The sequence below is a fragment of the Lytechinus variegatus genome, chromosome 3 (genome assembly GCF_018143015.1).
Source record: "Lytechinus variegatus isolate NC3 chromosome 3, Lvar_3.0, whole genome shotgun sequence".
Lineage (NCBI taxonomy): Eukaryota > Metazoa > Echinodermata > Echinoidea > Temnopleuroida > Toxopneustidae > Lytechinus > Lytechinus variegatus.
This window is the reverse complement of record NC_054742.1, coordinates 40,631,614-40,655,565: the sequence shown is the minus strand read 5'-3', so window position 1 is coordinate 40,655,565 and position 23,952 is coordinate 40,631,614. Positions and strand designations below refer to the sequence as shown.

Sequence of the window (23,952 nt, the reverse complement as noted above, 5' to 3'; positions counted from 1 at the left end):
TGAGGATAGAAAGTTATATATAGGTGGAAAATATTTCAGAAGAATTAAATTTCAAGGCAAGGTACATATTTCGACAAGATTATTAATCATATCAATTCTAACATGCAAAAAGCAAAAACTGTCACAACTTACCCCGCCTTCCCCTATCTATTCATGCCAGCCGAAAAAAGGCTGACATAAATAGATAATAAACAAGGCCAGCATACAGCATAAGGGTTAGCAGGGGTTATGGTATGTTGTAAAGTCTTGTGTTGTGCATGTTTTTTGTTGTGTTGATGTAGTCACATCATTATGTAATGACATCATCAGGTGTCACATGTTCTGTTATATGTGTCACTGCACACTGGCCTTGCTTGCTCACTGCCTCCAGCTATGAGCAAGCATGGCCTTTCTTATATACCCAACAAATAATAAGCAAACTTTATGACAGTTAGTGAAAAAACCAACACGTAAAGGTTCAACTTGCTAAATCTTATGCATAAACATGATTATGAAAAGAGACTTAATGCTATCATCCAATAAGCAAAGAGGAGGTGAGTCTTTTATGACGTGTTCATGAATATAAATTAGGTATTTATTATATACAACTCTCCTCAAGAATTTGTAATTACAAGTTCACAAAAGGTATTCAAATGACCATAATGGCAAAAAAATGTAAGAGAGCTACCCTCTGGTTCAGAATTTAATTTTACTATTCATAGGGGTTTGTCTATTAAAGGCAAAACAGCACTTAAAGCAACGGATAATATGTCCATCATCTTCAGGAATTTACAATGATGCAGAGCTGCCAAGTTGTATTTTGCATTTTCAGTATTCTTATCCCCCAAAATCAGTATTTTGACCAAAAAATCCGTATTTTTACCATGAGATAAATATGCATGCATAATGGCAAAGTTCGATCACTTCTTACATTATTTTGCGCCCCACAGACCGAAAGCTAATCAGTCTAGATTTTGGTTGTTCCGCTGAACTGCGTTGGCTGACTCACCAATACATAGACTAAAGAATTTGGAGGCCCGTACGTACAGACAAAGTATTAGCAGTAATGTTAGATCTAACATTCGACGGAAACCTGTTTTTCCGATCGTTTTTTTGCACATAAAATCATAAAATGTCACATTATGAAAAAGAAATTGCATCCATATTTACGGAAAAATGTATGAAATTCAGAAATATCGTACCTTAGACCGCAGTTACGGCTAATTCGTTTCAAATTATGATCGAAACATCGTCATCTTCGATCCTTCTGTCGGTCAACGTAAGTTGCCATCTTGGATGACGTCATCATCCTTACAGACGTATTTACCAGTCGCAAAATATCGCGATTTGAGCCGCTGCTTTGCGCTTGTAAACTACGTGCGTGCGCTCGGAACTTGTCACCCGCATTCTATGATTCGCCAGGATATCGAAAATTCTAATCGGAAAGCCTTGATGAAAGCATAACTCATTGAACGTAGAGGGCAGCAACACACGGAATACCTTTTCTTCTCTAATTTGTTTTTTCCCGTATTTTATCATGAAAAAGCGTACTGCCATATTTTAAATTGATTTCCGTATGAAATACGGAAAAATCGTACTACTTGGCAGCTCTGATGATGGGACACTAAATGAATGCATGCTGAAGAATGCATGATTCATGACTGTTGATAGGTTGGAAAATGACCACTTTGCTTGACAATGCATGTCATGCATACCTTTGAGACCTTCAGGTCTCACTATGCCATGCAGGCGAGACAAAAATGTAAACAAATTAGACTATAAATTATTCCCACAAAACTAGTATTCATACTTACTGGTTGACATCCAGCCATTTTAAGAGTCCTTTCCATAAACTTGGGATCACTGTAAGATAAGACACAGTCATAACAATACAAGGCTAGTCACATTCACAATACTTCTATGCAACATTGAACCAGCAAGTGTTCCTTCAAACAGGTGGAATGCCTCTGGCAGTACAAACCTCTCACATCACAGAAATATGAATAACTTCAAGTGGCATAAAGCCACCCCCCCCCCCCCCCCGTACTATCAGGGTTAATTCAATTCATTTATTTGACATCCTTTAAAAATATACATTCATATGTACAAGGATAATATGATACAGCAACAAAAAGAGTAAAATAATTCTAATAACAATATAAGCAATAAAAAAATAATAGAAATGTAAAAGAAATGAAAAGAAAATGTAGTGGATGTAGGAAGTCGGAAAGGCCTTTGACCTGTCAAATCCGACTCTCTTGATTACTACATTATCGTACAATTAAAAACACAAAAAGAATAGTGCCAAAAAATAATAACTTAATAACTTTATGAAAAAAAAGATCCAAGCTGGAGTTGGAAAAGCACTCACTTTCCATACTGAGCAGCATTCTCTGCAGGGTTTCTAAAGAGTCCTTCAAACATGTCCCTAGCCCACTGGATAGTGTGTTCAATGGCATTGGGAAAGTTCTTCAAGGTACAGATTGGGATGGACTTCTCAGGTGGGTCCTGTGAAGAGCTGTAGGATTCTGTAAGGTGTGGTATGACCACCTGGACATTTCCTTTGGTACCAAGGGTACCAGACTCCAAAAGAGACTTGCGATAGTAGACACAGCGTCTGTCCATGTACATACCTGAGAATAAATAAAACAAGTTCAAGAGATATGTATGAGCAGGTAACATACCGAGGGTTGAGAAAAAGTGATGTGAATTGACCTGAAATGACCTTTGACCTTGACCTGATGACTTAAAAGTTATGATGGTAATTCAATAAATACCCCAACATGACCAAAGTTCATTTACCCTAAATGACCTTTGACCTTGGTCATGTGACCTGAAACCAAGGCAGGATGTTCAGTAATACTTTATTACACTTGTGTCCAAGTTTCATGAACTAGGTCCATATACTTTTAAAGTTATGATATCATTTCAAAAACTGAACCTTAGGTTAAGATTCGATATTGACGACGCCATCGTCGGAAGTGTCGCCAATAGTCTCACTCTGCTATGTAGGCGAGACAAAAACCTAACCTAAGGATAAGATTTTTATGTTGACGCTGATATTAGAAAAGTGTTGGCAATGTCTTTCATATGCTATGTATGCCAGAATAAAACTTAAAATTTTTTGATTACCTCTACAATCATGCATCACCTTTACTTTAAATTTAGTTGAGGCCAATACTTCTAGGTCACAAGGCCACTGAAGAAAACCCATTTCCATAGCCTTTGTACACGACATGGCCGGAGGTCCAGAGGTAGACTTCGACTACATCCCTGACCTTATAGGTCAAGTCCACCCCACTAAAATATTGATCGACTCTCTCATTTGGATGTAACTGGCTCGTTCATATAACTTTTTTGTTTAAAATAAGCGAAACTTTGAAATGTCATAACTTTCTAATTTTACATCCGATTTGATGAAATTTTCAGTATTGTGCTTGTCTGATTTTTCTCTATTGATTCAAATCAACATTTTTCTGAGGTGGACTTGACCTTTAGCAAACACCATATTTTCTAAAAGTGCTATACCAAGCATCTTCAAGGAATTGTAAAATACCATGCTGCTATTGGCAGGTAACACAGGTATAAAGAGAAGATGATAAACAACTTACGTGCATCTACATTATCCAGAGCATTAGCCACTCCGTCCAATGATTCAAAGAATTCATCATCATAGATATTCTCAGTCTCTGGTCCTACTCGGTTTAGATGTGGTACAATGTTGAGATCAGGGTTCATTTCTTTGGCTGCTTTGGCTGCAGTATCTGACTTGGGTTTCTGAAATTTGTAATAATGTTTGCTTTGTTTTAAAATTAAATGCAGTTTCTTGCTATTTAGACTAGACAAAACAGTATTACATCACTTGGAAATAATTACCTCACAAAAATAGTGAATGAAGTATAAAACAAGTGGAATGCCTCTGGCCGTCTCACCTGCATCACGCAGTTCAATATAGCAGCAGTGCTGACTTTGAAAACTACTCTAACTCGCACAAGATGTTTAGTGATACATGGTTACTCTTATGTCCACTTTTTATGAACTAGACCAATAAACTTACAGAGATATGATGGTTATTCAACAAAAAAACCCAACAACATGGCCAAAGTTCATTGACCTTACATGACCTTTGACCTTGATCATGTGACCTGAAACTCGCACAGGATGTTCAGTGATACTTGATTACTCTTATGTACAAGTTTCATGAATCAGATCCATAAACTTTCAAAGTTATGATGGTAATTCAACAGATAACCCAATTCGGCCAAAGTTCATTGACCTTTGACCTTGGTCATGTGACCTAAAACGCGCACAGGATGTTCAGTGATATTTGATTACTTTAATGTCCAAGTTTAATGAACTAGATCAATAAACTTTCAAAGTTATGATGGTAATTCAACAGATACCCACAATTCGGCCAAAGTTCATTGACCCTAAATGACCTTTGACCTTAATCATGAGACCTGAAACTTGCACAAAATGTTCAGTGATGCTTGGTTACTATTATGTCCAAGTTTCATGAATCAGATCCATAAACTTTCAAAGTTATGATGGGAATTCAACAGATATCCCCAATTCGGCCAAAGTTCATTGACCCTAAATGACCTTTGATCTTGGTCATGTGACGTGAAACTCATGCAGGATGTTCAGTGATACTTGATTAACCTTATGTCCAAGTTTCATGAACTAGGTCCATATATTTTCTAAGTTATGATGACATTTCAAAAACTTAACCTCAGGTTAAGATTTCGATGTTGTTTCCCCCAACATGGTCTAAGTTCATTGACCCTAAATGACCTTTGACCTTGGTCATGTGACATGAAACTCTAATAGGATGTTCAGTAATACTTGATTAACCTTATGGCCAAGTTTCATGAACTAGGTCCATATACTTTCTAAGTTATGATGTCATTTCAAAAACTTAACCTCAGGTTAAGATTTGATGTTGACGCCGCCGCCGCCGTCGCCGTCGGAAAAGCGGCGCCTATAGTCTCACTCTGCTACGCAGGTGAGACAAAAAAATCATAAAATGAATATTTGGATGTCTCAAATCCTAAGGAGTAAATTTTGGGTAGATTCCAACAAGCTTGAAAGTCTAAGTAATCACACAATGTATGTCACTATACAACCATATGTTTGGTGTAGCATGAATAAATGTTTTTACCTGTAAATGATGTGCTCTGAATAGGAACTGTCTATTGAGGTTGGACTTCTCTATGATATCCATATCTGTGATATAAACCTTGCCTTCTGGTGAGCTTCCTAATCCCATCATGGCAAAGTTCTTCAGCAGTTCACATCCAATGGCTCCGGCTCCAACCTGACATACAAAGCAAAAATGATTTATTTTCACTTGTTCTACAAGCAGTTGGTCTGCTTCTTAAGGCCACCGCACACCTTACAACTGTTCGCGATCCGATTTTGGAACAAATCGCATATTGCAAACCATCATTTTGGATCATACAACCTATGGCGTCATTACAACTAGATATTAAATTTGCTTTTATTCTATTAAGGATGATAGCATAGTCACAGATTTGAACATAGGTATTCGTACGATGATTTCGAACATTACACAGTAAGATACTAGTATTCTAAGTCTCAATATTACATCAAATTCTACTACGTTTTATTTCAAAATTGATTCACAGACCCATCGTAAGGTGTGCCTTTAGATAGATTAATACCACTTGGGATAAACCCATTTGGTCTACTATCGATTTGTTCCAATTGCCATTAGGTCTACACTACAATCGGTCTAATACCTACTTAGTCTAAAGCCCAGTTGGTCTAATTTTCATTTCGCCACTTGTTACTTTGATTACAAACAAAGGAGGGGAATATGGGTATCTTTTATTTTATTTAATGATTTTATCACTTACCATGAAATATTTTTGAGCTGTTATCCTCCTTTGGAAATCTGCTCCTAGAACAGCAATTTGGGAGTCATACCTGCAATTTGTCTATAAACAACAATAAGAAATGTGTTAATGTTATAGTGTGATTTACATTTTTAATTAAGTATTTGGTCAGGCCCTAGTGGACTCAAAAGCACTATGAACACTTGAATAATCTAAGCTTCTTATTCCTTCATGCATCAGTATGACAAAGCCCTTAAAATTTTATATGGATAAACACGATAAGCAAAAGTTGCACAGAACCAAAGATGCTAGAAAGCTATACATGGTAGTATTCACTTGTAGATAAATTGAATATAAGCAATTATATTCCCGGCAGTGGATACATCATCTTAACACTATTTTGTTAACATTAATCTCGCATTGACAGCAAGATGCAATGAAATTGAGATAGGAATGTGGAAATTTTTTGTTACTCTTCCTCCTGATGTCATTTTTATGCTCTTTAGAGATCTGCATCAGATGATATTGGGGCAAGACTATAAATGTGGTCTTGAATTGACCAACTCACCGATTGACAGTTATCTTCTGATGGCATTGCACTCTCATCTTCTGGGAGACACTCTAGTGAATCAAAGTAGAGCCATTGCTTTATGGGGTTGAATTTACCACTGCAAGCCTAGAAAACAACAAAACATAAAACCAATCATAAAATCATTTACAAAGTGAGAAATCAAGAAATTGCACGAGAAATAAAGGAAACTTATACAGAAATAATTAACCCTTAGTTGTCAATTTAGTTTCAAGTATTTTGAGTTATCATGTATTACTCATTAAAAAGAAAGAGTGAATGGTGAATATAACATTATAGAGGAAGCTGCTATCCTATATTTCAAACAAGTGGAATGCCTCTGGCCGTCTCACCTGCATCACGCAGTTCAATATAGCAGCAGTGCTGACTTTGAAAACTACTCTAACTCGCACAAGATGTTCAGTGATACATGGTTACTATTATGTCCACTTTTTATGAAAAAGACCAATAAACTTACAGAGATATGATGGTTATTCAACAAAAAACCCCAACATGGCCAAAGTTCATTGACCTTACATGACCTTTGACCTTGATCATGTGACCTGAAACTCGCACAGGATGTTCAGTGATACTTGATTACTCTTATGTCCAAGTTTCATGAATCAGATCCATAAACTTTCAAAGTTATGATGGTAATTCAACAGATACACCCAATTCGGCCAAAGTTCATTGACCTTTGACCTTGGTCATGTGACCTGAAATATGCACAGGATGTTCAGTGATACTTGATTACTCTAATGTCCAAGTTTCATGAATCAGATCCATAAACTTTCAAAGTTATGATGGTAATTAAACAGATACCCCCAATTCGGCCAAAGTTCATTGACCCTAAATGACCTTTGACCTTAATCATGAGACCTGAAACTTGCACAAAATGTTCAGTGATGCTTGATTACTATTATGTCCAAGTTTCATGAATCAGATCCATAAACTTTTAAAGTTATGATGGGAATTCAACAGATACCCCCAATTCGGCCAAAGTTCATTGACCCTAAATGACCTTTGACCTTGGTCATGTGACATAAAACTCATGCAGGATGTTCAGTGATACTTGACTAACCTTATGTCCAAGTTTCATGAACTAGGTCCATATACTTTCTAAGTTATGATGTCATTTCAAAAACTTAACCTCAGGTTAAGATTTTGATGTTGATTCCTCCAACATGGTCTAAGTTCATTGACCCTAAATGACCTTTGACCTTGGTCATGTGACATGAAACTGTGATAGGATGTTCAGTAATACTTGATTAACCTTATGGCCAAGTTTCATGAACTAGGTCCATATACTTTCTAAGTTATGATGTCATTTCAAAAACTTAACCTCAGGTTAAGATTTGATGTTGACGCCGCCGCCGCCGTCGGAAAAGCGGCGCCTATAGTCTCACTCTGCTATGCAGGTGAGACAAAAACTACTTAAAAACTTTTTTTTAAAAAGCACTCATGGTACCTCAATTTGAAATATCCTTTTCATTGGCTTTGAGAATAGACCTTCATGATATTGCAGATACTGCATTAATGGGATAGTCTTCCCATTGACAATATACAAATAGCGAATAGGCATGAATGCGATGGTGCGAGATTTCGCATGAGGTGAAAGAAAGATGCTCTATTCAACGAGGCGTTAGCCGAGTTGAATAGTGTTCCTTTCTTTCACCGAATGCAAAATCTCACACCATTGCACGAATAAGAATATTCACTATTTGTGTTGTACAACGCCTTGGAATCTAGCAAAAATATGAAAAAGAAAACAAGAGTTTTTCCCTCCAGTAATCTATGAAAAGGGAGCAAAAATATTGAAAGCAAAAAGCAAAATCCCACAAGCGCACATGATCTTGGACAGCACTGCGCATTTATCCAGCGGGCTGTACGCGCATTGTCACCTTATTCAATGAAATCACATTGTGACGTCACCTCCTAAAGCTGTGCAATGATACATTTTGGATGGTACGTCTTGTGTGCAACGGTACGAATGTGTGACATTCAGCCTCCCATTTGCTCGCGTACAACAAGCCGTTGTACAATGTGTATTGACTTAATTTTCATATGGAGAGTGTTGAAATTAGACAGGAAATCACTTGAAAGATGATATAGCTCTTAAACACCTCCCCCCCTCAATAAAGAAATGATTCCACTTGAGTGTCAGACCCACTGTCTTATCCCCAAGATGTTATATGATATGAACATATCACACAGGAGGGCACACAATCTTCCTAGGACAGGGTGTCAAAGCCGTTACCTTCATGACTTCTTGAGCAGCGACTCCACCAATGACAGCCTGCATAGGACAGATATCACCGGTAGCATTGTATGCTAGCTGGGTGATAAGCTTATCATCCATAGACTCCTGCTTAGATGCATCTGGTGCCTGGGAATTGATCTCCTTTGCAATGGCAATCAATTTGGCTGCATCATCCTGCAAAAAGAAATAAGAAGTTGATCATCACACATAGAACAAAATAAAAATAAATATTCTTTCTTACTTGCTACACTACAAACAGCTGAACAAGGACATCAAATACCATCATTTGCAAAAGTTCAAGAACAGTGCATGCATAAAATTGTAATATACTGTAATAGTTTCATTAAAAACTGGCCTATACATCATTTGTCAGTGCTGATTCGGTGTATTTCAAATTGGTGTAATTCCAATTTGTCTAATTACCAACTCGTCTACTATCATTTGGCCTAACATCAGTTCGTCCACTATACACATGGTCTAATTGCCATTTCGTCCACTCACCATTTCATCTAATAACCAGTTGGACCAATAGCCATTTAGTTCATAAACCATTTGGACTAATTGGATAAGTGTTAATTGGGCGAAATGATTGAAAAGAAAATCGAACTGGCTATTAGACGACATGGTCATAGACAAAGTGATTATAAGACCAATTTGTTGTTAGATGAATTGTTGATTGAAGAAATGGCATTAGACTAAATGAAGGTAGACCATGCAACAAGTGGATGAGTTGGCAATAGATGTTCAAAAAAATTTTTTTACACAATCTGAAAAATGACACTTCTGACTTTCAAAAATTGTCATTTTTAATTCGATTTTTGATTACTCATGAATGACTCAAGCAATCAATCTCATTTTTCTCATGAGTTGCTTAATGATTGAAGACAACCACCTACGAAATATTGCATCTCAAAATTATTCCACTCAAAAGCTACAGCATTTTGATTCAGGGGGACTTACTCCTTTTGTTGTGTATATAAAGTATATTGTGCATACTCACATCATTCCTTGGTCTTGGCAGTGTACCATACTGTGACTTGAATGAATGAAGAGCCTGAAAGCCAATGTGAAGCTGACCAGGTCGATCAAATTTGGCAAAATCAGTCATGATCATTTCAGGTTCTGCCAACGATTCTCGTAATGATTTCTACAAAAAATGAGAAAGGTGGAGATGAATAGTAAAATTAACTGCATATACAAAGGTTATCAGAAATTTAGTGTCATCCCCCAATAATACCTAAATTAGCATTAATATTGCATTTTCTTTACACCATGTACACAATAATGGGTTTATAAAAAGGGCAACACAGAAAAGTGGAATGGGAAATTGTAAGTATTTGGCTTCAAAAATTACGATTTCTTCCATTGAACTTGGAATCTGTAGCTTTGTTCAATAATTGCTTAAATAACAGCTCAGACAAAACTACACATTTTTAAAGGCTTTTCAGGTACATCCAGTATGGTGCACTTGACTGTCAGATTAGACACTCCTGACACAGCATTAGTGGCAAATGAGGTGCAGTTATCAATTCATATTACTAAGCAATAAAGACAGACACACATCTATAAGGGTTAAATCCAAACATGTACAATTTCTGAAGAACAGAGGATGAACTTTCATACCACTCAACAAACTTAATCCAGACCAATTCTTAAGGGCAACCTGTACATGTATGACTCCTGTACGGCAAACTACCCATAAAGTGAAGCAGCTTGCATGCGAGGAACACCATTTATCTTGCACCTTACTTTGGCTTTGTATTACTAACCAAAATGCAAAGCTTTAGGAAAGGTGCAGATAATTTTCATATATAAAAAAGGCAGGGAGAGAGGGTATATTATCATAATTTCTTCAGTCAGAAGATGAAAACATGATCATTTCTATCCATTTTTTAATGTAAGACTTCTTTGTGATGTGGATCTAATGAGGGCAATATATCAAATAAATATCTCTGAAAGGCAAGCTCATTTTATCATGATTTACTACATGACCACCTGAGAAATGGCCTGACAAAGAGCCAAGTGATATCTCCTGTTTTCTCATTCCAAAATTAAAGATGATGTTCATTAGACTCTAATTGCCTAGCTGCAAAGTGGCATATCTAGGAATAAGGGCGCCTGGGGCGCATGCCGTCCTATATACGCCACTGTCCCTGCATAAGTACACTAATTGTGTGTCAACTGCATTGTTTGAGCATGCTAAAACTTTCCTTCCCGCAAAAAAAGTGATGGATAACACAAACTTAATTTACTGCTTGATACAGACTCTCTAAACTGAGTCAATGTAATCAAACATTGATCAGCTCAAAAAAGTCTTGTAGAGGTAGTAACTGACTTACAAATGCAACATTCTGTGGCATCTTGACTTGAGCAACAATACCTCCTCTGACATAGTCTGATAGGTTACTAGTATCTCCAATACCAAAGGTGTATGGTCCTAGCACCTTGATCTCCCTTGGTTGGCAACCATTCAGCTCAGTCATACCCTACACAGGTCATCAAAAGAAAATTTGTTACACAAAGGAATTGGTAAATGTTGGAAATTGGAATTGGAAACACATAAATACAACAAGATATTCCACTGGGAATCTTATTGACATAATAAAGAGATACAAAATGGTTTCAAGTGTTGATTCATCTGATGACAAGACAGTTGAACATGTTTTTTTTGGCTCCTTTGTTGAACTTGAATTATCACATTTTTTCTATTTTTAGGCTTGCCTTTCAAATGAAATGGTGGGAATACCAGTTTTACAAAATATTGCAAGATTGTACCATCGAAGTTGATATTCAATAAGGATATATGCTTAAAAATATTTGCATACAAAATTCTACTCCTTATAGAGTTCATAACAGATGTCAACAATATAGTTTTATGTTGTAAAATTGCTTTAACTAGAAATATTGCTGGGATATACCTGAACTTCTGAGAACGAAACATAATCTCCACTCTCAAAACCATGACGACTTTCATCGAGACATGTAACTACACCTTGTTCATCCTATGGGGAAAAAAGAAAACAATTTGTGTAAGCAACTAAACAAGTAATATTTTGCTCAAACTAAACAGAGATAACTTGCCCTTCCATGCTCTGCTCATCCTTCAGTAAACACAGATTCACAGAATATTTTCAGCATACAACATACTTCATTAAATTGTCACAAGCTTATGACTGCAATTTTTGTGTATTTCTGTACACCATCAGTCCAAATTGCTACGTTGACCAGCAAAACTAGTCGGGCACAGATGGACAGGTCAGCTTGACCCAGCCCATGTCAGAATGTTCAGTCTTATTGCCATATTTTTTAATCCAATACCATAATTACCTAATAAATGCTGCCCAAAAGTACTGTAAGAAGTTAGGTGAGAAGCGTTTATATCATTTTTAATTTTTTCCCAATCTTTATGGCTTATGATCATGTTCAGTTGGAACTTGATGGACATGATTATAGGAATATGAAGCTTAAGATATGTTATTAAGTGAATAGTGCGATTCACAAAGTGATTTTATGGTACTCTTAACTCTGCACACTAAGAGGGGAAAAAATCATCATGGATCCTTCAGGGGTTCATTCACACACTTCATTTTATGTTTTTTGTGGCATGACTATAGTTATGTAGCTCATACTTTAACAGAGCATCCATCCTTATCACTTTTAATTTGAATAAATGTACCTTGAAATCTAGAACTTTGGACATACCTTGGATACAGCAGACACCATGACAGAGAGGGGTTCTTCTCCATTGTTGTCATACACTGTGAAGTTATCACCAAAGTCACAGAAGACCTGACCAAATAGACCCCTGGTGTCTGCAATGATTAGATGGATGCCGTTGGAGTGGCAGAAGTCACCTATCCTTAGCTGAGCTTCCAAGCTACTGGTTGTCAATACTACAACCTGCAGGATCAAGAGAACGTAAGAGGATCATTTTCTTCAAGCAGTATGTTTATTAGAAGCTTTCAAGGTGAGCTTGATGGTAAACAACCAATTGGTCTGCACCCACTTTGTCTAATTTCTGTTTGGTCTAATATCCACTAGGTCTAAAACCAACTAGTCTATGTGGTTAGATGAACTGTTAATGATCATTTAGCAAATTCAAGAAATAATAAATCTATGACAAAGTGGATATTAGACACACAGGGCATTAGATCAAAGGAGTAGACAAGGCATTGGACCAAGTGTAGTGCATCAGACAAAATGGATAGAAGACTGAATTTGTTTAGTTCATGTCATATTAGACTATGTAGACCTACTGAGTGTAGACCAAGTGGATATGAACCAATTTGATACCCTTATCTATATTTCATATTGGCTCTTATTTTTGTCTATGACATGAGTAGTTTCTCACCTGGAATTTGCTGATAAATTGTTCATTGAGTGGAGATTTGCTTGATGAGACAGGTACATAGCTATTGAGTTCAGCCAGCCTTGGTTCAGTCACCTCCGCTCTGTTCTTTCCAATATCAGCCTCCCGGAAGAAGAACTGTGATTTGGGACAAATTAATCAGATTAAGCTATTAAGAGTGGTTTTACTTCTAGGATCTTCCTCTCATATATAAGTAGAAATTCATTAACATCAGGGTCAGTTTCATGATTTTTTAAAAATAATTTTCAACTAAATTTCATTGTTCAACATGCAAAAACAAGGATTAGTATCTATTTTAATAGACTAACTGGGACTAACTTGTAAGTCAGAGTTAGGAAAATGCATACCCGATTCATTTTAGCAAGATATACAACCTTTAAAAATATATCAGCTCAGGGGCTATATCATACACTGAGTGGGATATCTCTCCTACACTTTAGGAGACATTTTCAACAAACAAACTATCATGTGGTAAAACGATATCATTGCTAATTAAAAACAGTGGTGCTCAAAAGTTAGTGAACCCCAACAGAAAATGTTTTAGATATTTAACTGTGAAGTCAAGCGATAAAATATTACATTTAATAAAGTCTGTTTCACTGGGTTCAAACACTGCAGTGTAGTTATCTACATTCAATACTCTGTAAAAGGAGTGCATTTTGTTGTGGGGTTCAGTAACTTTTCAGCACAACTACGGATATATAGAAATACAAAATATTTCTGACCTGGGAGGCTAAATCTTGAATGGTAACATCCTCTTCATCATGGATGACGACAGATTTGACACCACCTAGGACGACATTCTTAGCAATCTCTACTCCAAGTCCCTTCATACCAGAGATGAGGATATTGGACAAAGCCATACGCTTCATGGCTTCATGTCCCAGAACATATCTGAATAACATATGAAGAGAATAGATGTTACAAAAATGTAAGGGAAATGATTGCATAGTGGTTTCCTCACTGCAAAGAATAGGACATGCTATCAAATTTATTTTGGAACATAATTTTCACAAGACTATTTAATAATCAAAGTTAAACTTGACTAAATGTAAGTAGGCTAGGCAATACAACGGGTTACTTAAAACATATTTTCTTAATCTTATGTCTTTTTTCATAAAGTTCAAAATTCTTAAAATCCAATTAAAATGATCTACAATATTTATTACTGAAACTTGGCTAGTCACAACATCATATACTCCCTTAAAAAATAACTTACTATAATGAGAAATATGGAAACTTTACTCTAGAAAATTAATTTGGGCAATTATACTTTGTATCTTTTGATTATGGTGTTGGTTATAGAGATACAACATAGCTATGAACAAAAGCTTTTATGAATTAAACTAGCAATAATTATCACTTATGTAGATGTATGTCATTTGAATTCATTATGCACTGGCTATAGAATGGATTTCATAATCTTTCTTTTTCTCTTTCAATACTATTTTGGATTGATATGCATAGATCTGGAAAGGTATGGGGCAGTCTGTATAAAGATCACAGTTACTTGTTAGGTAGCTTGACCAGATGCAATATCTGCCACGACAAATATGCTTAAATGTATCGTGATCTTTTCACATTGTTTAGCAACTACAATCATCATCTTCATCATCCCCAATCATTGACACCATCATAATCATTTTTATCAACCTAATATTCTAAAGTAGAGTGTACTTACAGCTGCCTGGAATACAACCCTTCATCGATCTCATCCTGACCTCCGTTCTTTGCCATCTCACTCTGAAAATATAACGATCACAACAAAATATTGGCAAATGACCATATATTTTTAAGTGTACAAATTGCAATACATGGATGTAGTAATGTTAGCCCATCCATGTTCGGGAATAAAATTAAGGCCGTCAGAAACTTCCTGGTGGACCCAACATTAAGAAAAATAATTTTTTTAAAAAGAAATAAATTAAGATAAAAATCTAAGCATGTGCACTGTATTTCATCATTATTATGTTAATTATCTTATAGTACATACAAAATAAAGTACAAGAAAATTGTTTGGTTGGCTTGGTTGGCATGACCCACATACAGTGCGCGCAATGTACCCTGAATGTAGCATGTAGCTAATAATAGTGTGTGCAGAAGAGTTGCACAAAACAAAAGGCAATCAATACAGCCAACTGACTTTTTGAATTTGAGAAAACTGGGCATAAGCTACGTATGTAAAAGCGTCTCAGAGACACATCAAAGTCAGGCTAATACACAGCTGCTTGTGTCTAAATTATATTTTTTCATCCTACATGTATATTGTAGTGTGTTTCAGTGTTTTTTAGAAAAAATACAAGCACTCATACACATGTTTCATCTTAGTTTGAGGATTTTTTTTATATCAGCTACTCACGAAGTGCAATGATCCCTTGAGCATTAGTGGGCAATCAATAGGTTTTTTTTCAGACTGGACTATGATTACAGATAGCGCAATCATAAATACAGAATTCATTTCAGGAACCAGGATCATGATGAGAAAATTTGTTGCAAGACAAAACAGGTGCATACAAATTTTTTAGAGGAAACTCCTAAATCCTGAAATTCTTGCTAAAACGGTCAATTGTAGTTATTGCCAACTCTCCTGTCCTAACTTTAATGGAATGGAAACATATCCACTTTTTCAAATTTCAACAAACTTAACTTACAGATGCCTTAGCCATCACAAAATTTCAATAAAGTTTCATGACATGATTAGAGACTAACAACATGAACAAAATCCCTAGCACTTTACGCTCCCGTTATAACCATTGCAATTAGCAATAGCATGAATGCTTGGTTTGCAAACATTTGAAGTAGACCTACATGAACATATCCTGCATCAGAAACTGATCATTCACTTAAATTGATCAAGGTGGTTTGCGAATGGGTCTCTCTTCAATTTGCTATCTAAATATATGCAATACGATCTGACCCCTAGATGACCTTTGACCTAGTCCTCACAAGCACACATGTGGTATTACCCAAGGATCATTTGTACGAAGTGTGATCACAATTTATGCAGAAATGAGGAAATGAGAGCAAGTTGAAAAAAAAACCTTGATCTTCTGACCCATTGATGACCTCTGACCCAATCATCCTAAACAACACACATGTGGTATTACCCAAGGAGCATTTGAACCTACATGTAGTGTGATCAAAATGAAGAAATTAGAGCAAGTTGAACAAAAACTTCCAAAAAAGAACGGACATGACCTCATATAATTTGACCTTTTGACCCCTAGATGACCTTAGATTTCATCATCCATAACAACACACATGTGGTGTTACCTAAAGGATCATTTGTACATGTACCAAGTACTTGTATGAACATAATTGATGAAGAAATAAAGAATTGAGAGCAAGTTGAACAAAAACTTTGTATTAACAGACTAAGAAACAGACCAACACACTTGAACAGGAAAAGTGCTCACTAGATCTCTGCTGAACTTTGTTCAGTTGAGACAAACACACAGCCTGTCCACCAACTTCAATTTTGTTCAACCCAGCTCCCAAACATGTACAAGGCGTATACAGCGTGCAAAATGAGTAAATTTGTAAGAGTGTACTCACATTGTTAGAATTGACCGAGTTCTGGCTGGTGTTGTTGGACTCTGGTTCGAGCCTCCGCTTTTTTGCAGCTGGTGATGTCTGGGCGTCAGAGCTACTCGCAGACATCTACATACATACAGAATGGAAATGACAAAAATCCCATGAAACCTCACACCATGAAATCAACTCATTCAGAAATCAATCTTCTCTGACAATCATCAAATTGTGGTTTTTCTTTGTGTTTTTATGTCTAGAACTGAGCTTTCCCCCTACCCCATCTCTATCATCACTTTGATTAAGGTCTTGTAATAATGCTTCCTGTTATTCAGGGCTTGGTGGAGGAGCGGCACAATGAAATGTATCATCTGAACAGGGTTAGGTCTTGAATTCAAGACTTTTAGCATAGCAAATACTGCGCTGAACTTTACCCCCCACATCTTTTTACAGTTTTATTCCATTATCTGTAGTACTTAACCCTAAACTGGCCGGGGGGGGTTGCATCAACCCCCTCAACATTTTCTGCGATCATTCTGCCGCGTGAAATTTTTTACCAGGCTACTCGTAGATTTTATACTTTTAGGTATCGCTCATCTTTTGAGACCAAATTTACGACGCCCAAGTACGCAATTCCGAAATTACGCAGCATTTTCATTTTTTGGGGGGGGCAATAAAATACAACAAAACAAACTCAATTCTTTTTTTAAATGTTGTCTTTATTTTGGGGCCCATAAATTTTAGGTGTGGACTAGTAAATAATGGAACTAGCACATGATGTGGAGCTCATCCGGCATCTCGCAACGAAATTTAACACAATTTTAATTTAAGCCCAGTTGACACTGTAGTGAATTATATTGGTGACATAAATTGATAAACAATTATAATTGATGAAGAAATTAGGAATTTTTGTGATCTATGAATAAATTTCATATAAATTAAGCATAATTTTCTACTCAAAATTTCTTAGAACCTTGGTGAACCTCATGTAGCTCTCAGATGGAACAAAAATAATCAAAATCAATCAACAAATAAATAAGTATTTTTGTGTGTTTTAGAATAAAAATCATTTTTTGTGATTTATGAATAAACTGCATAAATTAGCATAAATAATTTTCTAAACATTTCAAAATTTTGTGTTAAAGTTTGGTGAACCTCATGAAGTTCTACCAGCTCTCAGATAGAACAAAAAAAAATCAAAATCGGTCAACAATTAAAGAAGAAGCATTTTATGTGAATTTTTAAAAATATGCATAAATAAGCATATTTAATGAGTTTCAAAATTCTGTGTAGAAGTTTTGAATCCCCCACCTAATGTATCATATAAACCAAACAGAATTGAAATCAGACTTGAAGTGACAAAGAAGAAGCATTTTGAAATTCAGTCAACAAATAAAGAGGCATTTTCTGTGATTTATGAATTTCGCATAAATTAGCATAAATAATTTTCTACTCCAAATTTAAAATTTCTGTGTTTAAATTTGGTGAACCTCATGAAGCTCTACCAGATGGAAGAAAAAAAATTAAAATCGGTCAACAAATAAAGGAGCATTTTATGTGAATTTTGTAAAATATACATAAATTAATTTTGCATAAATTAGCATAAAAATTGTTCTAGTCAAAATTTCAAAATTCTGTGGACAATTTTGGTGAACCTCATAAAGCTCTACCAGATAGAAGCAAAAAATTCAAAATTGGTCAACAAATAAAGAAGAAACATTTTTTGTGAATTTTGAAAAATGCGCATAAATTAGCATATTTAATGAATTTCAAAATTCTGTGTAGAAGTTTTTACTCCCCCACCTAATGCTATCATGGGGAGACCGAGGTTAGTTGGAACATGGGGTAAGTTGAAACATTGTAATTTTCTCTAACGTCTTAAAATAAATTTCTGCAGTACTGCCCTCAATTTATTGTCATTACCAACAGCCATCCACCATATTACAGACAACACATGTGCAACAAGCCTGGTGAAGTTAGAAACAATTTTTTGTTTTTTGACCTTCTGAGTTATTTTTTTTCTTGTTCAGAAATGTTTGATTTTCTCATACCGTTTTCATACTGAAGGCGAAGTGGAGTTACTCCGGAATAACTCCGGATTGAGTTTATACGCTTGTACTGCGGACCGACTTTAAACCCCCTTTCATATTGGCAAGCACCGCAGCGGTGTATCCGCAGTCGTTGCCATGGTTTCCAAGCGAGTTTGCGCCATACGTGTGGCCGATCACAGCGATAAGCGCATACCGCATTTCCGGTGCGGAGTAACTCCGTTTGTAACCCTCTTCTCGAAGTGGGTTGAGTGCTCCGCTTTGAATCCGGATCAAACTAATCTCAGAATTTTCATATTGCCCTCCAAAGTGGAGTAACTCCTCCTAAACTCCGGACTAACTCCACTTCGGCTCTCACTATGAAAGGGGTATCAGAGAAGTTTATAGATTAAGTTGGCCAGTTTGGGGGTATAATACCCCTTTCATAGTAAGTTCCTCCAATCCCTGGATCCGTGTCTGATAATTGTACGATTAAGAATAAGATTAAGAATTATCACATGGTCATGTGCAGTGGCGGATTAAGAATTATCACATGGTCATGTGCAGTGGCGGATCCAGGATTTTCCAAAGAGGGGGGAGGGGGTGCACATTTTCCTTTTTGGAAGGAAAATTTGACAAGCAAGAATAAAATATTTTCATCTAAGAATGCATATCATTTCATCCTGTTAAATTTGAAAGGCCAAAAAAAATTTAAGAAATATTCCTATTACAGATATTATGCCGTGACATGTAAAAAGCAGCATTTTACATCAAAAATTTTGATAATGGCTCTCAAGGGGGATCCTCCACTGGTCATGTACAGAAGGCATGCTGGAGGCTTCCCAATTTTTACAAGGGGCATGAAAATTTTGTACTTGCATTAAAATAAAACATTTTAAAGGGGAGGGGTTATAACTTGTAAGTAACCTCTGGTGTCAAGTACTGGCAGATCCAGGGGCACAGCCCCCCCCCCCCCTTGAGAGGCACAATTAAAATTTGTAATATAAAAATGCCGCAAAAACACAAGTCCCCCCCCCTTTGGAAGTGAAGACTTTTCTTGCTTGTCAAATTTTTCCTCTGGAAAATGTGCCCCCCCTCCTGTAAAATCTTGGATCCACCTTCTGGTGTCAAGATACTGTATTTGAAGAGATATGCCCCTTCCATCCCTCATGTAACCCATTTGCTGTAAAAAAAATATTTGAAGAGGGGGCTGACATACCCCCTTTGTCTCCTTTGGCTTCACACGATGATTGCACATGAATTGTAACTGGATACATGCACACACGCCACATGCAGACTCCCCAGCTCCTATACTGAACATGAATTTACCAATGACCACTGCACTAGAGACACACAGAGCTTGATCCGGTCAACCCATTTCGGGCCATTCATTTCACCCACAAGTTGAATGCGACATTTGTTATTCATTAGAAGTACTTGCATGTATTGTTATTCATATCAAACAAAATTTTCAAAAGGGTCATTATTTATGCCAGTTCATCCTCACTCAAACTCGAGAAAAATTATGACTCATTGACATTAGCCCGACATCAGGACGATATGTGACGCACTTTTCAAGTAAGGAAATTACCATTGCCCGAAGGAAAAAACCTTAATTTATACATGTACATCGGCTTTAAGAAAACGTTGCCTAAGAAATCATAAACGGCTGAACAAAAATTGATTAATATTCATGAATTATGCAAATGAAAAATGAATTTAAAAACACAATTTTGCTCACCTGTTTCGTATTTTCAGAATCAAAAGACCTTTTCGTACTCAATTAGAAAGGAAATTGATGTTAGAGATGATATGAGAGAAAATAAAACCCGGAAGTCAGATCCCGCAAAACTCGTTATTTTCAGGATGGCGACCTTTTTTGGATGTACGAGTGACAAGATCATCTTTGTAAAATGGATTAGGGCCTATTATGGACATCAAACTACACAATGTAATTGTTAGTTTTCAATGTAATAATTTTAACATTAGAGAGCATACATTAAGTTACTTAATGATATAGGCCTACAAAAATACAAATGTGCTACCATTTTTTATTTTATTAATTTAAAAAGTTTTGAGTACCGGTATTTGTAGAAAATATATTGATCATGTTGATCTCGCCAATATTTAACACGGTGACAGATACAAGAATGTCTTAAACTCAGATGGGCTGTGACTGATAGCTAAACTAAACTTAGGAATAGGAGAAAGCAATGCATAGAATATAGAGGACCCAACTCACTTTTTCATCGATATCCAAGGATCACGCAACACACAGCTCAGCTTCATTCACACACACACATGCATGACACACTGACATAGCAAGTATAGTACACCGTACACGAAAGCAATACATAGAGAATGAATGAAGTCTAACGTTAGTCGGTGAATGTCGCGATATCACACGTGGTTATGGTAATTCATATCAGAAATAACGCTAGATTCAGTCGTAAAAATAATGTGTTATTGCTAATGTGCATTCTATGATGTCTATATAGTACTTTCTGTAGAATGTTCTGACCAATATTGCATATTCTACTCGAAAATCATAACGAAAGAGACAAAGTCATACCTCTCAACCTCAGCGACAATTTCTCGGATAGTGCATTGTTCACCGGTTATAATTATAACCCGGCGCAAGCTCACGTGACCAGCTGCAGGGAAATGGGGCTTGCAACATTATTCAGCATGTATTGTGCAAAATAACCATACATGTAGTATATACTTACCAAAGCAACCCGAATGCAGTCTAGGACTTGCCCAAATTACAATCAAATTATCTCTTGATTTAAAAAGTTGATAAGGATGTAGACAAAAACATTTGGTAAAATTGCATTTCTGAGAGTTTTCTTCTCAATTCGACCGACCAACGTTCGGTAGCGAGGCTAAACGACGTGTACAAGACAGAATATCTATTTGGTTTGGTAGTACATGGAGTGAGATATACCCCCAATATATATTGCCAGTGATATACGGAAGACACATATTTTTGCGTAGAGGCCTACGCGTATCTCGTATACAGATAATTATGTCATGTACTACGTTAAAAGATGAAGACTGAGATCGCTTGAAAGATTGAGTGCTAGGAGGCCTGCTTATAAACGAGGCCTATATTTATTATCATCTAGAGTATAAAATATGGGAATTTCATCAGCGCCGACTGTTGTTGTTTTTATCTTGTATTATGGTTGAACTCCATGATATGATACACAGCTATAGTCTTGGGTCCAACTCATCACTGGATTATCATTCAGCCCGCATTCAGCTTCGATAATCATTTTCGGAATCAATAGGCCTACAGGGACCAAGCAAATGTTTGAATACTCTAGGAACATTTAAAAGAAGGAGATAACTATAAAGGCCAAAAGCTATCAATTGTTAAACATGTACTTACATGATATGACCATCCTTTCCCCTGAGCGTTGATGAGTAAACGCTCAAAGGAATTTAATTTGAAGGGGAGGTTAATGATGTCATGGTCTTAAAATAGACAAATGCTATCAATCTGAAGCAAATGCGGAGGCGCCGCGTCCGCCTGCGGTTGTGGTAAAAAACTTTAAAAGGGCAAAATGGGTAAAAGATAACATCATCGAGAGGGGCCTAGCTATCATACATAAATTCCTGACAGGCCTAATTAAAAGAAATACAGAAATTAATTTTTCCCCTTCATGACGTCGAAATATAAACAAATACGGATTTGTTTGGTTACTAAAACTCAAGTCTGCCCCAGAAAATTTTGATTTGAAGCCAAATAGAGAAAATTCCAAATTATAGCATCACACTGAAAATTTCATCAAAATCGGATGTAAAATAGAAAGATACAACATTTTTAAGTTTCGCTTATATTTCACTCAACATATTGATCAAATTTCAGTGACCTAGACAGACGATGATGCGCAGGCGCGCCGGAACACTTTCAGTTTTAGGGGGCAAAATCCCGAAGGGGGCACAAAATTTTTGACAGCATGAGATACCGAAGCGATCGAGCGGGAGAGGGTGTGCATGGGACCCCCACGGTAAGGACTTTGTGTAAAAATGGAGTATAAAAGTTGCGTTTCTAAGATCGTTCCTGAGAAGTCCTCTCTCCCAGGAAAGTTAGCTAGAGCACGAGTCTCTTTACCAAATCTAAACTTATTTGAATCTGAAAGTGAAAAAGTCCTGAAATCTTGATGATCCTTTTTTTTTTTACCAAACTTGTTTTTCTTTTTTTTTTTGTTAAAATTGTGTTTGGTTTTTTTTTTGCTTTAATGTTGTTTTTCTGTTTTGTTTCATCCTCCCTTTTTTATTTTGTATAAAGGTCTTAGTTTTATTTATTTTACTTTATGATTTGCTATTTTTTTGTATTGTTTGTGTATTGCACGGCCTCTCTGAAAACCAGCCATTGGCTGATCGAGGGCTTTTTACCGTGTTCGGTAAAATATAATATCATAATCAAAATCAAATCAAATCTTATTGATTAATATAGTGTCGTGTTGGGATCGGTAATTATAAGTTAGAAGGGAAGCGTAATGAAGAAACTTTAGAGAAAGTTACATAGTTCAAAATCACACTATTTAATTATCAGTATTCAGCTACAGTTTACAATTCGAAGTACATGAAGTTTCAGAGTATTTTAGGAGACGATAAATAAAATCATTTCGAAGTATCAGATTGAGATTGTGAAGTTAATCAATACTGAATGGACGTCTAAGTCTTGAAGTCAGTCGTTCTATTTGGATGAGTGTCTACAGTGCGTATAAAAAAACGGGACAGATTTGAAAAGTCTATAAAATTTTTGTTATGTTTCAAATTATGATCTCTATATTTTGGTGTCAATACGTGCTCTGGAGTCTTATCCTTCAATTGCCATTAAAATAATTTAGTTTCGTTCATGCTTGAGCGAACACGGAATGTTTTTGTCTGGGGTAAAAAAGGAGGCTTGCGCCATGACCGGGCCGTGGCATAAAATGATAAATGTGATGGTCGGAAGTTCTTGCTAATTAGCAGACTTCCTCTTAACCTTTTCATTAACTTTGCCATAATTTTCGAATTATGCGGTCAAAATTCATTTCCAAATCTACTTATTTGCTTGAATATTTTGTTGTTCCTTTTTAATATGTTCTCTTTTAGCTTTGGATATTCCTTCTTTAGGCAAGAACATTAAAAAACAAAAACAAAGTATGGGAGAGCGTGTTTTTTTTCAAATCTTTTAATTGTGTGCTACAAAGGTTATGGTGCCTTTGAACAGTGGCATACTGAGGGGTGGGGGCTCGGGATGCCCCCCCCCAAAAAAAAAATATATATATTACCAAGGAAAAAAGTGGAAAGGAAAATAACAGAAAACATAAAAAGTGAAATATAATATCATTTTCTGAATATTATGT

The 23,952-nt window shown here is 36.2% G+C and overlaps 1 protein-coding gene across 3 annotated transcripts in view; it reads right to left on the bottom strand.

Moving 5' to 3' along the window:
* The window catches only part of LOC121411018 (ubiquitin-like modifier-activating enzyme 1), a 37,150-nt gene extending 15,079 nt beyond the window's left edge, over nt 1-22,071 (bottom strand). The window contains exons 1-16 of one of the 3 annotated variants that reach the window (XM_041603478.1): nt 21,984-22,071; nt 16,590-16,694; nt 14,716-14,777; nt 13,760-13,928; nt 13,017-13,151; nt 12,368-12,565; nt 11,584-11,667; nt 11,005-11,151; nt 9,666-9,812; nt 8,663-8,839; nt 6,406-6,513; nt 5,859-5,939; nt 5,141-5,296; nt 3,591-3,756; nt 2,351-2,612; nt 1,794-1,842 (exon numbers count right to left, since the gene is read on the bottom strand). In XM_041603478.1, the coding sequence (XP_041459412.1) occupies nt 1,794-1,842; nt 2,351-2,612; nt 3,591-3,756; nt 5,141-5,296; nt 5,859-5,939; nt 6,406-6,513; nt 8,663-8,839; nt 9,666-9,812; nt 11,005-11,151; nt 11,584-11,667; nt 12,368-12,565; nt 13,017-13,151; nt 13,760-13,928; nt 14,716-14,777; nt 16,590-16,694 (2,046 nt within the window). In that variant the 5' untranslated portion in view covers nt 21,984-22,071. Of the gene's footprint in view, nt 1-1,793; nt 1,843-2,350; nt 2,613-3,590; nt 3,757-5,140; nt 5,297-5,858; nt 5,940-6,405; nt 6,514-8,662; nt 8,840-9,665; nt 9,813-11,004; nt 11,152-11,583; nt 11,668-12,367; nt 12,566-13,016; nt 13,152-13,759; nt 13,929-14,715; nt 14,778-16,589; nt 16,695-21,161; nt 21,274-21,318; nt 21,660-21,983 lie in introns of those variants that run through there. The other 2 variants (XM_041603477.1, XM_041603476.1) reach the window with 2 other exon arrangements.
* Nucleotides 22,072-23,952: the final 1,881 nt, after the last annotated feature.